At 54.6% G+C, this 12,682-nt stretch overlaps 5 protein-coding genes across 5 annotated transcripts; 3 read left to right on the top strand and 2 right to left on the bottom strand.

The window, feature by feature from the left end:
- Positions 1-37: 37 nt before the first annotated feature.
- On the bottom strand, positions 38-1,585 carry MGL_0492 (uncharacterized protein; the record flags this gene model as incomplete). The annotated part of the gene is made up of 1 exon (XM_001732665.1): positions 38-1,585. The coding sequence occupies one exon, from the start codon at positions 1,583-1,585 to the stop codon at positions 38-40; it is 1,548 nt and encodes a 515-aa protein (XP_001732717.1).
- Positions 1,586-1,978: 393 nt separating this feature from the next.
- Positions 1,979-3,946, top strand: MGL_0491 (uncharacterized protein; the record flags this gene model as incomplete). Its single annotated transcript, XM_001732664.1, has 1 exon — positions 1,979-3,946. One exon carries the CDS (start codon positions 1,979-1,981, stop codon positions 3,944-3,946), a length of 1,968 nt encoding a protein of 655 aa, XP_001732716.1.
- Positions 3,947-4,933: 987 nt separating this feature from the next.
- MGL_0490 (uncharacterized protein) lies at positions 4,934-8,089 on the top strand (the record flags this gene model as incomplete). The annotated part of the gene is made up of 1 exon (XM_001732663.1): positions 4,934-8,089. The coding sequence occupies one exon, from the start codon at positions 4,934-4,936 to the stop codon at positions 8,087-8,089; it is 3,156 nt and encodes a 1,051-aa protein (XP_001732715.1).
- An 825-nt stretch (positions 8,090-8,914) lies between these two features.
- MGL_0489 (uncharacterized protein) lies at positions 8,915-10,396 on the bottom strand (the record flags this gene model as incomplete). The annotated part of the gene is made up of 1 exon (XM_001732662.1): positions 8,915-10,396. One exon carries the CDS (start codon positions 10,394-10,396, stop codon positions 8,915-8,917), a length of 1,482 nt encoding a protein of 493 aa, XP_001732714.1.
- Positions 10,397-11,107: 711 nt separating this feature from the next.
- Positions 11,108-12,175, top strand: MGL_0488 (uncharacterized protein; the record flags this gene model as incomplete). Its single annotated transcript, XM_001732661.1, has 1 exon — positions 11,108-12,175. The coding sequence occupies one exon, from the start codon at positions 11,108-11,110 to the stop codon at positions 12,173-12,175; it is 1,068 nt and encodes a 355-aa protein (XP_001732713.1).
- Positions 12,176-12,682: the final 507 nt, after the last annotated feature.

Here is a 12,682-nt window from a genome sequence, read left to right as displayed (position 1 = left end):
GCCAGCACCATCATCATAGATACTACGAAAATAACGACTACGATGACGACGACGATGTATTTTTGCGCTGCTCGTCCAAGAGCTTTTGCACGCGTGCTTCTCGTTCCGCACGACGTTCAGATATCACGGACAGAATGTTGCTGTGGCGAGCCGTAGGCACCGACCGTTTCCGCACAAGCAGCTGGGCCGTGGGCCGCTTCGCCACTGGCTCTTCGTCTGGCGCACCAGCGCTCTGGGCAGCCCAGTTGTTGTCCAGTGCACGTGAAAGGTCACGCACACTCTTGTGGCCTCGCCAGCGGCGGCCCTTGGTCATCTTGAACATGAGGCGTCGTTCTTCATACAGCATTTCCTGGCTAAACAGGTGCGTGCGCAAGAACGCTTGCGACACGCTTGGGAAGACAAATGGCTCCAGCAAACCGACTTCGACCTTTTTGAATGTGCGGCCTCGACCTACGACTCGGCGACGCTTTGTTGCGCTAAATACAATCTTCGATCGGTACACCATCGAGCGTGCCCATGTCGTACGGAGACCGTAAATCGCCAGGAGGTAGGAGCGGAGCAAGTGCTTGTGCATATTTAGCGGCACACGGAACGTTGCTTTCCATACATCGTATGGCTTGCCACGGGGCGTATAGTTCCGGACCAAACGCACCATGACATTCGGCAAGAACTGCAGCGAACCAGCACGCTGCGGCACGGCATACCAGCGCGGGGCGGGCGCTCCGAGCAAACGAGTCGTGGGTGCATCGTCTACGTAGATCATCGATCGATCACGTTGGCGCCACGCTGTGTCCCATTCAGCACGTCGCTCGGCCGGCGAAAGTGCCTGCCAAGCGTCCCACGCACGCTGATCCTCCGTTGCCTGCAGGGCTCGCCGCACAGCCGACTTGCTCGAGCCGGATGATCGCAGCTGTTTTGCAACTTGTTGGACAGGATCGACTGCATCATCCGGCATGCCCGGGAAGCCGGACGAAAAGCCTGAGCGCCACCCAAGACGCCGAGCGCATTCAAATGTCACGCGCGTTAGTGCTGCTACACGCTCTTCTTCGGACATGCCCCTCCATACGTGCTGGAACACCACATCAGCTTTTTCTTCCAGATCCATTGCGTCCCAAGCATCCAGAGTCAAAAATGGATCTTGTGCGCGCTCTATTTTGATACGCATTGCATCGAACTCGCCGTCCAAAAATGCGTTCAAGTCACCACCGACCCGCTCCATGGATGGCACCCACAGCCGGGAGCGTGCCATTCTGTACTGCCGAGCTGTTACATATGTCGACGTGAACCAAGATGGGGCAACAGACGTCTCTGGGCGGTCGACAAACGACTGGAGCTCCTCGCGTTGTGTTGGCTCGAGCCAGATCCAACGGAGCAGCTGCCGAGCTCGCGCCACATCATCTGTAGATGGTAGAAATGATGCAGTAGATGGCATAAGTGGTTCTTCTTCATTTCTTGTCTGCACAGGTGTGGGCGTGCTGACAACGGTTCGTGAACGCACTCGAGTCGACGTCCAAGCAGGAGAAAGAGGCGCTCGTCGCATCGCAAACATACCCCGCATCCCCCGTGCAAGTATTGATGAGGACATGGTGGATAGAAGGTCTAGCAACGACAAGGGACAGTGGCAGGGAGATACACTCCTCCTCACACCCAGCCGACGGACAAGACGGTACCAAGACGAGCTGTCTAAGGCAGGAAGCGCCGTATCGAGTGATGGCAGTCACAGCAGCAAGGACAACAGCAGAAACCTTCGATGTATCACGTGATCATGAAATAGAGGCGTGCACCTCCGCTGCATCGCTCTTCAAGCTTGGCCGTGAGGTTACCAGGCGGGGGTGGGGGGGCGCGCTTTTCAAAAAGCGCGCTCGCTTGCCACATGTACCTATGTGTTAGATCTTGAGTTGCTGTCGACTAGGCCCCCTGTGTGTGTGTCATCCTCCACACTCTCCTACACCTTCCGCCCACTCCCTTCCAGGGCTTGATGAATCCGTGGGCAAGTCCTTGGGCGGACGAGGCTGAAACGCCCTCAGCTGGGCCGACATCCACGGTGAGCACAAGCTCTCCTCCGATCGTGCTTGAGTCAAAAGAGGATGTTTTGCCTATCGTGCCGCCTGTTAGTTTGGACGTGGACCCATGGAGCGCTGTGCCCGTGTCGTCTGAGCCAGCGATACCTGCTGTCGCGGATGAGCGGCTTTCGACCGATGTGCATATAAAGGACCTAAATAAACCGAGTGCAACGTGGAATTTATCGATGGAACAGGCTCCTGAGCCGACGGCAGACGATGCCCATTTGGCATCGCTCACTTCTGCCTCTTTAATGATGCATGAGAACGTGTGGAACGAGGGCGATCCCATGCCGAGAAATGATGGCTCTACGGAATCAGATAAGCCAGAGGAAAAAGAGGATAACATAGCAAGTCTCGCGCAGGATGCAGAACGCCACGAGCCAGCCACTGTCGCCTCAGCTGAAGCCGATGACCCTGCGCAAGATACCACATCGCCGGCACCAGGTCAATCCGAGCTTGTCCAGCAAGACGAAAAGCCACAGCTACCATCACATGGAACCAGCCCGTCTGACACTTCAGGTACCCATGTGCTGCCGACCACATCACAAGATACCACTGACTCTACCGCAACCATGGCTACGACGACAAAAAGCAGTGTCGGTTCGGCAATTTCTCGGTTAGGATCCCGCATGACAGAATGGCGACAAGCACGCGCAGCAGCAGCGCAGGAAGCTAAAAAAGCAGCCGAAGCCGAACAAGCGCAAGGTTGGAAACGTGTGACGCCGCCCACCCGACCTAATGCGGCAAACACGCCGTCAACAGCAGCAGCAAGCCGGATTAGTGGTTGGTTGAAGCGTTCGACCAAGTCATCGACGCTATCAGACAAATCACCTGGTACGTCATCACAAGCCGAGCAACCAAGCAAGACGTCGTTGGAAGCACAAGACACTCAGCCTGGAGTATCAACGCGCGTATCAGTGACATCGCCCAACTTTCAGACCGCTCCACCTATGCGATCAGAGCTCGCACCGACTCAAGGCGCTAGCTCGACGCTAAATGCAGACGACTTGGCGTGGCTCGATGCTGCTACAACGAAAAAGGCACCCTCAACCACTCGTCCTTCTCTAATGAGTGGAGCCTATGATCCAGCCCCGCTCTACGATGACCCCTATGAAGACACGCGCGGACCTATCTCTGATGCTGATACTATTGTGCATCAGCCTGACGGCTACGATCCTTACAGATACGATCCTGATGACACGGACGAATTTGGCGACATCCAGGCATATACAGACGACGATCGGGGAGCCGCGACGTTGTATGATGCTCCATATTCACCAAAACCTGGTCCGTTCGTCCATCGCGGTGGTGGCGAACAATATGGAAGCCTCGAAACGATGGTTGCACTGCAGTCATCGTATAAGGATGAAGAGCCTGTCATACCACAGAACAAGGCAGCTCTTCCTCCAGCATTACCGCTGCCGCCACCACCAGCACCAGCATCGACAGCAAGGACGACGAATAGAAAAGCAGCCAGCGACAGCAAGACGCCTCGCGATGCTACTACAGCTGCTCCTGTGGACTTGCTTCTAGATGCATCACCACCGCCACCGTCACAGATCTCTGCACCTCCCTCCTTTACGAGCACGAAGACAACGAATAGCTCAACGCTATCCACAAAACCCCCTCCTCCTCCGACCACCACCTCCACGACTTCCTCCCAAAGTAAACTCACGCATGCCGACCTGGACTTTTTACGAGAATTTCTAGGTATATATATAGATAGATTGCTTGCATTGATTGATTGCATATATATAGGTAGCAAGTGCCACTACTTCTTCCCTTTTGACCTTCCTTTGAAGAGGACATGTCGTTTGACTGCCGTGAGCAGGGCTGCGAAAAAAAAAACCACGTACCCACAGGATCGTATTTCATCAGACTAAGCCGCTCAGCCACACGCAAGCGACGCGTCGTGTACATGAAGCCAGTGCCGGCCGTTGACATGAGCCGCGCAATTACCACGCTAGTATAAGCATCATTGCACGTACCGAGCCTTGGACTTGACCGCCATATGTGCGCCTGTATTGCTAGAAGCTCGTCTGTACCACGAAACGGCGCGTTGTCGCCGCCTGACGAGGTCGCGACGCAGGCAACGTAGCACTAGAGGTGTGTATGAATACACGTGACCTGAATTCCATGCGCTCGTCCCAATATGCCCTCCACCACCTGCGTGGGCCGACAAAGGTGTCTCTGGCACTCTGCTCTTAGTCCGCCGAAGCGTGTGTCGGTTTTTTTTTCTTCAACACACGCACTGACACACATTCATTGACTCGCACTTGATGCCCGCGACGAGCGGGACCACAAGAGGGCGTGGACATGTGCGTGAGCCGCGCATACCTCTTGCTGTTGTCGACGCGCCGACACAGCGCTTCTATGCAGCGGCCGCGTTCTTTGGGGTGCAAGCGTGGAAATGGATGCGGCTTGTGGCCGTGCATTGGTTTCACGCACCGCGAGCGCATGGCATGATGCAGTTATTTGAGCCGACGTCGTTTTTTGTCGTGCTTCTCCTGGATTTTTCACTATGCTATGCCCTGCATTGGCTGGCGATCCCACCACGTGCTACTGGCACACCAGCTTCAGCCGTCGCACCACCCCAGCAGGCAGCGCGAACGCTGCGACGGCCATGGACAGCATGGCACTATGTGGGACTGTTTTTGATACTTGCTGCGGCAGATGCGATAGCACTCCTTCCATACGATGACGCCCTTGCGTGGGTGCCAGCCGTGCTTCCAGGACCGGCGGTATGGAGCGTCGGCGAGCGACGCGTACGCCTTGATCACATCGTGCGCCCACGCGCACATATTTCTGGCCAACATACCATCCACATTGTGCCGTATGGGACGGCGCGCTTTGCTCCTGCGACGACGTGCATGTGTCTGGGCGAGAATGTGCGAGAAGTACACATTCCCGTCGTGTTCAACCAGACCGTGCCTGCTTCACTGACTTATTCCATCACAGACCCTGTCTCAGGTCACAAGAGTGTACATACAATCAAACATCCCAAGACTAGTGCGCAGACACGCGCACGAGCTCCTGGCACTGAGGCCCAAGAGCCCGATGTGCCGCGTGGTGCACATGTGCTTTCGCTGGCGGAGCGCAAACGTGCACGGCAGGCAGCAAAGCAAAGAGCCTCGGACATGCCGGTTGAAACTGTGCATGATTTGCGCATCACGCACACGGGCATCCTGCAGCTGGAATCCGTCGTCGACCGGCAGGCCAACGAAGCGCTCGTCGGGCCAGAGACCGTCACGCTCGTTGAATGTCCGCGAGCATCATTCGTACATGGCGCATCAGATTACTGCATGGGCGAGGAGGCACTCGTTGAGGTCATGCTGCATGGCACGCCGCCGCTCTCGCTTGAGTATGAGCTGCTCCGCGGCTCAGAGCCGCGAAAACAGATCCAACATCAACACACACTCCTACATCATTCGCCCCACATGCCCGCGACCATTGCTCTGGGTCTGCCGTTGCCCGGCACACAGACTGTGCGTCTGAAGCGCGTGAGGGATGCATGCGGGAATGCAGCAGCGCTTCAGGATGCCTACGATGTGCAAGTGCATGCGCAGGCGCAAGTGCACTTTGATCCCATGCAGTGTGTGCCTGGGCGACCGCTGAAGCTCCTGCGGACTAGCCCAGGCCTCGATGTGCGTGTGCAACTGCAGCAAGCAGGGCCCTCAGACGCTTGGGATGTGCAGGTGGTCCACAGGCCCGACGGTAATGCGACAACGACGTGGAAGACACTTGCGTCTGCCGGTGGTCGCAGCCGTCAAGACGTTTGGACGCTCGAGCGGGGCACGCACACGAAGCGCCTCGATCAGACAGGGCTATATACGATTGAGGGCTTGTCGTCCCAGTTTTGTGCGGGCCAAGTCGGCTCACCGTGGACGTGTGAGGTGGTGGACGTGCCGTTGCCACGAGCATCGATCCATTTCGAGAGCATCGAAGACCCGTGTGCAGGCACCGTGGGAGTCAAGGCTCTATCGGATCTTGAGGGTGAGCCGCCATTCCGCCTGGTGTACGAGACGCAACGTGCCGGCCAAGCACCCCGACGGCACGAGCGCGTGGTGCGTGACCAGACGCGCGATGAGCTTGAGTTCTGGCCTAATATGGAGGGCCTCGTCACTTACCGATTCCTCGAGCTGAATGATGCCAATTACCAGCATGTGCCTCTCGACGGGCCCTCATTCACGCAAATCGCACATCCACTTGCCTCCGCGTCGTTTGTTGGTGCGAACAGCGATCAGGATGCGGTCGTCAGCAGCTGCGGTGAACCGACCGTGCAAGCGGATGTGGCCTTCTCAGGCACCGGCCCCTACTCGCTTGAATACTCGACGCGTGGTGGAGCCGGCGGCGAGCCTGTGTACTGGCATGTCGACAACATCGAAGAAGCGCGGACGACACTGAATTTGACACTCCCGCCAAATCACCAGGGACGTGCTACCGTCTCGCTCCTCCGCCTTCGTGATGGCAAGGGCTGTGAGCGTCGACTTGCCACGCGCGACTTGCGTGTGGATGTGCGTCGACCGAACGCCGCCGTGGGCTTCGCACGGCAGCATGCGGTTGTGCAGGAACACACGTACGCAGACCTGCCTCTTCGGCTCAAAGGTACGCCACCATGGTTCATCTCCTACACACTTGATCATGGGCGCGAGAATGGCACAGCCACGTTGCACGATGCAAACGAAGCACTGCGCGTAAGTGAGCCTGGCTCCTACACCATTACTGGCGTGCGTGACGCACATTGCGCCGGCAGTGTACTTCCGCAGCAGGAGACAGCCGAGGTCGTGATGCGCCCGCGGCCACACGCATTCTTCGTCGACACTACACAACCCAATGGGCTTAAAAGCGGAGTCGTGAGTCTGCCGCCCGTGTGTGTGTCGACGCCTTACACAGCCACGATCGCGCTGCAAGGACAGCCGCCCGTTGAGGTCAAGTATCAGCAGACGACCCTGGCCGACAGTGGCACAACACTGACTCGTGGCAACACACTTTCCAGCTCAGAACCTAACGCGTCTGTGCCGCTGAAGACGAATGTCCCTGGCTGGTTCTCGTACAACATCGTGAGCATCAGCGACGCTTTCTATCCACATACAGCTGCTGCGGCGCCTGCCCTGCTTGAGTACCGCGTCTGGCCGCGGCCAGACGCCAAGTTCGTTCACGACGAGCCTCAGCGCATCACAGCCTGTGTGGGTGGCACGTGGGAGCGGAGGCCGATACTGCACCTCTTCGGCACGCCACCCTTCCAAGTAGACATGGTCCTCCGGCCCGTGCATATCGAGGGTCAGGCAGCCCCCACACGCTTCGCTCAGACCGTGCACGAGTCCACATGGCATGTGATGCCACCCACCGTTATGAGCGTGCCAGGGACATGGGAATTACGTGTGGAGCGTGTGCAAGATGCCCATTGTGTCAATGAAGCGGCCACAGCGTCAGTGCTGGTCGACGTGGTGGAAAGCGCCGGCGTCGTTCCCGTGACAAACCGCATGCACTACTGTGTAGGCGAACGCATGGACTTTGTACTGCAGGGAATGTCGCCATGGACTGTGGAGTACACATTCCTAGGTAGGACGTCGCATGTGACTGCGCGGAAGGCCGAGTTCTGGCGCTTGGCTGACCGACCTGGCGTGCTGTCGGTGCTCGGCGCCGCGCATGGCTCAAATACGTGTCGCAAGACACACGCCCCGATTGAACGCATCGTTCATGCACTCCCTAGCGCACACGTGTCGGCAGGCGCAAATCTTGTCGAGTCACTGCGTGAAGGTGGTCATGCCGAAATCGTGTTCACCCTCGAGGGCGAGCCGCCGTTCTCATTCACGTACCAACGGACAGAGCCAGCCGATACGCATGCTCGGCCCAAGGTCCTGGAGACGCATACTGTCAATCAGTGGCAGGCGAATGAGTATCGCGTGCCAACGTCACAAGAAGGCACCTGGTCCGTCGTGTGGATGCAAGACCGTTGGTGCCAAGTGTCTTTGGGTGAGGTGAGTGGACCAGCGTCCTGGAGCGTTTCGCATGAGTCTGTATAAGCTGTCACGCACATAGATTAGCACACTCGTTCTCTCCTGCACAACGAGTCCAAAACAGAAATTCACCATCACATTACGACATGGCTATCGTACTATGGAGCGCAAGACAACACTGCAAATGTGCGTACCGGGTCAGACGCGCCTTCTATCCTGGGCATCAAGCAACGAACACACGGAACAACCGAGGGCAGAGACGACATGCTAGCTCTTGCCACCATTCCTTTCGCCATTGACATAGCAACTAGAATAAACTGATAATAAGTGGGGATACATGACGGATAAAAGAGATACGTGATGAGATACGACCGCGTCCTAACTGGCACATCAATGAAGATAAATAATATCTGTTGCACGGCCGTTTCGGATAAGGGCTTTAGGCGGATTTCGCTAAATATGTCTGAAGTGAGCGAGCAGAGCTGTTTTCCACCCGTTGCACATCCCAGAAATACCTGAATTCATCTTTTTCTTACCCGAGGGCAACTTGCGAGAAAAATGCTGAAGGAAAAGGGCTCAGAAGAATCACAGAGAGCGGGTGTTCCATAGGATCGGATTCTGCGCGAAAAGTGAACAGTATTGTGTTGGAATATCAAAGAGGGAACTTTGGCATCAGAGTGTATAAAAGTTCATGACTCAAGGGAAGGTTGAAAAAGAACGGAAAGAGTAAAAAAAAAAAAAAGTGGCGTGCGTACAATGCCATGAATCAAGAGGAGTGTCAAGAAACGAACAGTGACGTGTTGGTGTTCGTACCATGCAAGCTAATTTGGCATGTTGTTTGTTTCTCTCTCTCTCTCTCTTTCTCTTTCTGTTTCTCAAGTATAGCCTTCTTTACACCATGGAAGAAGGGTGCGCCCAAGACGACAAGATAGGTAGACTGCTGGGCTCGAGGTCCATACCAAGACCGGTGTGTCCCAAAGTGGGCAAGGAGGAGCTATATAAGCCCAAGCCCGCCTCGTGCTCTTCAGAGTCAGGGTCAAAACTACCCAGTGAGCAGTGATCAAAGCCGGTATCAATGGTATCAAAAGAAGGTGGAGCCAATTGCGGTGAGAGGGGTGATGTTGCCATCGATGCTTTGTTACCAAATGCGTGTGACGTGGTCGAATCACTAAAGGCGAGCGAGTCGACGGACGAGGGAGTGGCCGCCGCCATCGAACTGGGAAGATGCTGGTCACTAAACAGCTTCAAGGGAGTATCAAGAGACGTCTTAAGTTCCAAAGGATCAACCAACGTTGCTTCAGAAGACAACGAACCAGCTGACATGGAAGAAAGGGTCGTTCCTGTGTCGCTCCCGAACGGCGGCTCAGTAGGCGATAAAGACGTGGCATCTGCCAAGCCGCCCGTTGGCGACGAAGGCGATGCATCAGACAAGGCCGATGGTGGCGCACTCATCTCTAACAAGCTAGGGTCAGCGGTGGATCGTAGGGAAGGCAGTGCGTCATTTGGAAGAGTGCCAGAGATGGTGCTCAGAGAAGGCGAAATAGAGTTCGTCGCTGTAAGCGTCGCAGCATCGGTGGTCGTCAGAGAAGGAGGAATAGCCCATGGCATCAGGTCCTTGGATGGAACAAGCGTATTGGCACCTGAAGACCACGCCGACGCCATGGCAGGATCGTTGGGCGGCTGAATCAGGGCTGGTGCCACCTCAGTTGGCGTGTGCGTGACACCTAAACTAGGTATGGACAAAGAAAATGGTGATGTGGTAGATTTGGATGTAGGCGGTTGGATTTGCGGCATAGATACAATGTTTTTCTCGTCAGAAGACGTTGGGAGCGATGAAGCTGGTATAGTTTGGTGCTTCGTCTGTTGGGAGCGAGCAGAATGCAGCTGCTGAGTTGGTACTTGCACTTGCGGCTGTCCCTGTGCCTGACCGTGGGTGGGCTGCGAAGCGGCGGCAGCTTGAGATGCCGACGCAGCAAGTCGGGCAGCCTTGCGCTCGCGGCTCAGGCGCTTGCGTTCGCGTGAGAGCAAGTTGTCTTGTTCGGAAACACGCTCATACTCACACTTGCGCTGCAGCCGTGTGCACGTATAGCAGGACGGCTGAGCACCGTCGCATCGAATCTTTCGATGCCGACAATGAACGCAGGCCATAGCTACCCGGCAGCGAAACTTGTTAGAGTTCGTTTTGTTCCCATGAGAGGTATCAGCCGATCGGTTTCCATCAGACTTCGTCGTCGATGAGTCGCGCGGATTATGCGATCGGCTTGCAATTGCTGCAGAAGTCGTACCACCATGATCCGAAGCGTTCATCGATGCGTGAGAATTCCCATTCCTGAGTTCATTCTCAGGAGCACGAGCCACTTCCAGAGCTTCCATGAATGCGAGATGATCTTGCTTTTAACAAAAGAAGGTATCAATCAATGGATGAATAGGTATCTTGTTGATGACGTTTTTTTCTTCTCCTGGGACTGAAACAAGACACCTCCAAAACCCACAAACTTCGACTCTTCTTGTACGTGCGGTGGCGTAAGTCTTGAAAGTGATTCGCACACTGCTCACAGACAAGAAATATATAGGAAAAGTTGGTAATCAGACCCCAACGAACAGTCCAACGTTTTTGCAACGTCCGACGAAGCTTGATGGAGCTTGATGTGTATTTGGTGGGTCCTGCTTGGATTTAGACAGCAATCCAGCCTGTTGCACTTGGCTCAAACGCACAGCACGTGGACAAATCCTGTGATTCTGACGTATGTTTTATTAGATAATCACATTGGGTCTCCTGATAGGTCCACCTGACACGTACTGTAGCCAATCGTTGCTCACAGATCGCGACGTAAAGGGCAACGTCCAAATCAGACTATAACGACGCCCTGCGAGAAAGTCACTCCAGGAGCTCGTCGCGTCCAAGACCTAGTGATCGTCACGAGAAGCCGCACTACTTCCCACCAAACTAGCGGGGGTATCGAAAGACGCGTATTGACCCGAATATTGGTGTGAAGGATCCTCTGCTCTACATCAGCATTGGTTTTGGCGCATTCGACTGCTGTCTTTTTCTCGTGACGTTCTATTAAAACCCAAGACGTGCGAATGATTCGTATATCATCTATTTCGGCACAGTTGGAAGCATTGATCGGGGATGATCCCGATGAAAATGGCGCTGACACAGCACTGATAGTATGCGATCGCTCTGCTGATTTGTATGGCTACGCGACCAAGATCAGTAAAGAACAAGAGCCTCGACCACGAGCTGGGCTCATGGCACCCGAAACGAAAACACCGCCATCGTCAGAAGAACACGCTCGAACCCTCGTCGCGATTTCCATTTCTTCATGGCGTGAAAAGGGCATGAAAAAAGTGCGCCGAAATATGTCCGCTACAAGCCGTCCATCAAATCCACGTCGTCACGAGTCCCGCGCTGCCCGTAGTGGCGATCACTCGAGCCCTGACCCGACGAGCAAGAGATACGCCTCTATCAGACAAAGTGCTCTTGATGGAACGTGGGTGTCTTCTGACACAGAAGACAAGAGTGGATCCGCCATGGATGGAGAGAGCGAGCATGACACCAGCGCACCCTTGCTTGTCGAATGTGAGCATGGTCGACTTCTGATTGCCCGAATTTATGTGCCTGCTATTTCTGAACAATATGAACGCCATCGGGAACAGCGCATGTTGCAAGTACCAACATCTCATATCGGCTCCAGGCGCCACTCCTATGCGAATAGTACTAGGTCTGCATCAGGTGGTGGAGATGTCTCTAAGACGGCACAGAATGCCGTCACGAATCTACGCTCTCAGTTCACTTTGGAAGATGCGATGGATCCAGGGTTCTCTACTGAAGATGAGACTGACTTGGATTCGATGTGGTCGGATGCAATCAGGCATGACATAAATATGAACATGAAAATGAATGAACTTTTACTTGTATTGCATGCACCAGGTTCAGGTGAGCATGCTGTCACATGGCCAACGCTTCTGCAGCAAGCTATTGCATTTGCTGATATGAATCCGCATCCCACATCGAAGCACAAATCGTCACAAACGTCATCATCATCCACATTGTCAGCGAATGCTGCTATTGATACTGCTTCTTCTATTTCACCCGCCACAACACCAGCAGCTGCCAAGTCATCACCCACGAACTTGGTCTTGACGTAATCGTCGGACGCGCCTTGATGTATTCGCGACGCGAGTTAACCGTGCCAGATAAATTCGCACGTATGCGTTCATCTAAGGGAGGTGAATACGCGCGCGTTTATTTCCTATACGCGTAACGACGTACTTTTGTTTATCCTCGCCGCCATGTATTATGTCATGAGTGCATTTTCTCTCTACACAGCCAATGAGTGTAAAAACGACATTAAAGTGTGTTGATACGGAGTTGCTTTCAAAACGCCCACCCCGCTGATTCATGCAGATCGACCTGTTTCATTCGAGAGCAGGTCGGCCACCAGTTACATACACATTCTTACGTATTAAAATATAAACGCCATTTATAAATTCTGCATATCAACCTTAGATGATTCATATGCGCTCATGCATCGTCGTCATGGTATGTTCCACGCACTGAACGTGTTGCTGACCATACAACTAGGGCGTTGCAGGAGCAGGCAAATCAACGGTTGGAGCCGAATTGGCTAAACTATGTGACGCACCGTTCCTAGA

Source organism: Malassezia globosa (assembly GCF_000181695.2).
Source record: "Malassezia globosa CBS 7966 chromosome Unknown mgl_sf_1.1, whole genome shotgun sequence".
Lineage (NCBI taxonomy): Eukaryota > Fungi > Basidiomycota > Malasseziomycetes > Malasseziales > Malasseziaceae > Malassezia > Malassezia globosa.
Note: the sequence above shows the minus strand (reverse complement) of the source record. Positions and strands in the feature narration are given on the sequence as shown.